Below are 4,351 nucleotides of genomic sequence, written 5' to 3' on the forward strand. Positions count from 1 at the left end.
TAAATATTGAACTAGCTACGTCAGCTTTCATATACTTTTAATATGATTTTCTTTGAATTTTAATTTTAATAGTTGAAGATTCTTCGATTTTTAATGCAAATAATATAAAATGTAGTTTTGAATGTTTTCTTTAAACAGTCCAGTGTGGAAGATTTTAAATTTAAGACTCTTTAATTTTAAAAATGTATAAATAAAAATTTCTTAACCTTAATGATTGTAAAGGTCAAAAGTAAAGTAATTTTTTCTTATGTCAGGCACTGTCTGTGGTTACGGAATTCGCTGTAACGTTAGCCTTGAACGAGCTGCAAAAGGGGTTAGAAATACGGAAAATTCCCTTACCATAGACAGTGCGTTTTTTATAGTTCTATTTGGAAGATTTACAATTAAATAGCTTCATTGTAGAAGAAGTGAGTGAATGAATCTGCAGATTATTATATACATAATTACCTAATTTTTTATTAACTAGTAACTAAATTGGTTCCTTCAAGTTCTGTAGCACTGCGGTATAACCTATTGTACTATACCTTTTTTTTTTAAACCCGCGGTGAAACAGAAGTTCATAGGCATGTCAGGCTAGTGGGCTTGAAATCTCTCTATGAAGTTAATCACGCCCTATGATAACCCGCAGCTGCATCCAATTTGATAAGAAATACTAGCATTTACCTGAAAATTTAGCAAGAGGAGAGGAAAACTGCAGAAAACCATCTTCTCGAGTTGAGCCGGTTTTCCGACTGTCGAGAAAACATCGAGCGTACACAATCCTCTTCTGCGTCAAAACCTCCCGGTCAACATCAGATAAACGCAGCGAATATAAATCATGCATCGCAGACGGTCACCTATCCTACTTCCATCCGCCGCGCCATCGAAATGGCTTAACAACCGCGACTCTTCCCGAGTCGAGATCCACCGCGCCAATTATGCTCTCGGTACCATGTTACCTTATTTCTGACGTCAAAAATGAAAGTTCTTGTCAACTTCAAACGAAAAAATCGAAATCTAATTTTAATGGACTATTTTGTTTTGGTTTTCAGGCTTACATTTCCTGTGCACTGGGAGTTCACAAAGTTGGCTATGTCATGATTTGCTTTGGAGTGGTGAATGCTGGTTGTTCGTTGCTTTTTGGATCGATAATGAAATTTATTGGTAGACAACCAGTGATGGCGTTAGGAGCTGTGGTCCATGTATCATTAATCGCGGTTCTTCTTAATTGGAAACCACATCCTGACAATCCTTACACTTTTTATACGATCTCAGGACTTTGGGGCGTTGGAGATGCTGTCTGGCAAACGCAAGTTAATGGTAATTATCAAAATTGATTCAAATTATTCTTTAAATTATATTCCTTGCTTTGAACTTGATTCTAAATCGGGGAAATCCAAATGTTAATAGGCATGTTCGCATGAAGCATTTCTGTTTAATTTTGACGCATGCGGCAACCTGATTCAAATAATCCGCTGAGAGTGCGGAAATGTACTTTTTTGTTCAAAAAGTCTCGACCCTTCCATTTTGGTCTAAATATTAATTTAAAAAAGTTGAATTGCATTATATTCAATAAAATAACTTAATAAAATAGCTCCATTTTTTGTGGTAGCTTACATCTTTTAGAAGAAAAAAATTAAAAAGAATTTTTTTTTAAGTTCGCGGTCTCAAAAATCGTTTCGCTTCATTAAAAACTGCTTCGCGTGAATGTAAGAATGACATTTTATCATAAAAGTAATTAAAAATTTAACAATACACATTTGTTATAGACATTTTTTGTATCAAAATATTTTAATATGATGGTTTTTCAGATTTGGTTTTAAATTTTCATAAACAAATTCCACATTTTTGCCCTATCGCGTATAAAAAATTTTGTTTGGCGTTAAAAACGTATTAAATTATTGTAGCAACGATTGCTCGTTACAAAAATATTTAAAAAGTGTACCGGAAGCATTGTTGTAAACAAACCTTGTTACAAAATATTTAAATGCGAGATTGTTTAAAATCTTAATTTCCTTCGATCGTCGGAGTGGCTACAGATATTCCTAAAAATAATTTATATGATAATATTTGGTAAAATATAAAAATTTAAATGTTTATAAAAAATGTTTTAAACCGTTAAAATTGTTATATTTTGCAAAATATTATCAAGTGTATATTATTTTTAGGAATATCTGTAACCATTCTGGTGAAAAAGAGGAATTAGAATTTTAAAAAACCTTAACTTGAAATATTTTGCCACAAGAATTAAATTAAATTAATAAATTAACTTAATCAATAAGTAAATTATTTTCACTCTGTGAGTCCGAATGCAGTGATTTAGGAAAATTGAAATGTTATATAATCAATTATTAAAGCTCTATCTATTTTTGATAAAAAAAGCCACCTTTTCGATATTTTCAGTGCAAATTTTTAAAATAAAATCTTAGAGAAGAGAAAAATTCCAACTGTGAGACTCTTCAGAATTTAATCCACTTTAATTTATTTTTAATTAATAATCGGGTTCAAGTCGAAAAGATTTTAATATTTCTCAAATTAAAGAGGCAATTAATAATATTCCAAAATGATGACTATTTCAGATGCTTTTAAAAATAGAACAAAGCAATTCAAACATAAATAACTCCGACAATTTTCCATGTCGGTTGTAATGTGAAAACATTTTTTTTGTTATTCTTAAGTTATATTAAATTTACATATTAGATTTTGGAAATAAGTGCATTATTATTGTACAACCCTACCTTTAAAATGAGATGAAAATTGACATAAAACAATGATTTTTTATTAAGGAACAACTGTTTTTCATTAGCCTGAGAAAACTATTTTTTATTCGTGAACAATTTCCAACGAATTTTAATGTAAATATTGAAATGAGTTTTAAAAACGATGAGTCAAGTAAAGGAACTTAGAACTTAAAATTTGAAACCAATTTTTAAACGATTAGATCGTGATGGTAACATGAACATTAAATTCCGTCGACGCATTTTTTTTGTTTTTATTAACTTCCAGAGCAATGTCAAGTTATATGACACAGTGACTCATCAATTTAAAACCATTCGAGAATCTTCTTGCTACTGGTAAATAAACTTTTCTAGAAATGTGTTAAGATACTTTAATTGTCAAAATTTAATTATTTATTAATAATTGCTTTTATCGAAGTGTGAAAAATGCAAAAATAACATTTATGTTGTAAATCATTGGAACTTCCTATCAAAATAGATTGCAATTGAAAAATACTTTGCATGTGTAAATTATAGTTTTTATCTGTTTGATTTTTTAAATAATTAAAATTGAACTTATTTGCAGTTTTAATTTGATTAGGGAAGTCCAAAACAAACAAAAAATTATGTTCATGAAAGTGTGGCAAATATGGTATAATTATACAAACTAGAATTTAAATTTGCAATTAAAAGTGAGATAAGTTGTAAAAAAAATTTGACTCAACAGTAAGAAAAATTGAGGTGTTTTCAATTTGTAATTATAAAAATATGAATTCTTCTCTTGAGGGAAATCTAAAGAATTTATAAATGTGATGCAATATCTTTAATTAAATTTGTTTAATGATGTATTTATTATATAATTTTTGTAATATTATTTTAACTTTTAGATCAATTAACTATTTCATACATATGTTTTTTTATGATAATTATATTGAAAGTTTTTTTATTTCGAAGACTGCAACTTTGTAAGATTCAAATTTAAATACTGTAAACCTTTAAAAACTCCAAATGAAATATTTGAATTGATATTTTAAATTCAGAGACTTGCAAATGAGAAGTTAAACATAAACAATGTAATAAAGATAAATTAAAAAATTTAGCAATCTCTCAAGAGATGAGTGAGATAAATTAGGAGTACACGAAAAGAAGATTAGTCAAAGCAGTTTGTGTAATTCTTTTTGCCCTGAAATCTGTAAATTAACGAGGTCGTCCTCATGCTTCCACTTTTTTCTCCATTTTTTCATCGGTGCCTCAAAGTAAAAGATTCGTGTGATCGAAATGAGAATCTCGTGTCCTCTACAGACTATTCTCATTCCTGAAACCGGATTTCATTATCAAGCAATCGCTCTTCAGCGAGATCTCTCTTCAAATTCGTCATCGTTTTTTTGTGCAAAAAAAAGAAGGTTTAACGAATTTGTTTACATGCCACCCACCAAAGCCCATGTGGATTGATTCGACAAGAAGTCGTTTATTTCAGAATTGGACAATTTCAAATTGGCGAAAAGAGCCATATACTTGTGGATTTGACAAAAATTGATGTACAGCAGAAAACTAGGTTCTTATTGAAAAATGTAAATACCTTTGGGAGCGTTCACTTATGATGTCACGCACCGAGGGGCAGGGGTGAGGGGGATTCTTGTCAAGCGTGACAAATC

At 29.9% G+C, this 4,351-nt stretch overlaps 1 protein-coding gene across 1 annotated transcript in view; it reads left to right on the plus strand.

Annotated features, from left to right (window-relative positions):
- LOC117175927 (UNC93-like protein) overlaps positions 1-4,351 on the plus strand; it is a 203,914-nt gene that overhangs the window by 186,129 nt on the left and 13,434 nt on the right. Inside the window, exon 5 of the mRNA XM_033365776.1 lies at positions 1,032-1,299. Within this exon, the coding sequence (XP_033221667.1) occupies positions 1,032-1,299 (268 nt within the window). The remainder of the gene's footprint in view (positions 1-1,031; positions 1,300-4,351) is intronic.

Source organism: Belonocnema kinseyi, chromosome 7, assembly GCF_010883055.1.
Source record: "Belonocnema kinseyi isolate 2016_QV_RU_SX_M_011 chromosome 7, B_treatae_v1, whole genome shotgun sequence".
Taxonomy (NCBI): Eukaryota; Metazoa; Arthropoda; class Insecta; order Hymenoptera; family Cynipidae; genus Belonocnema; species Belonocnema kinseyi.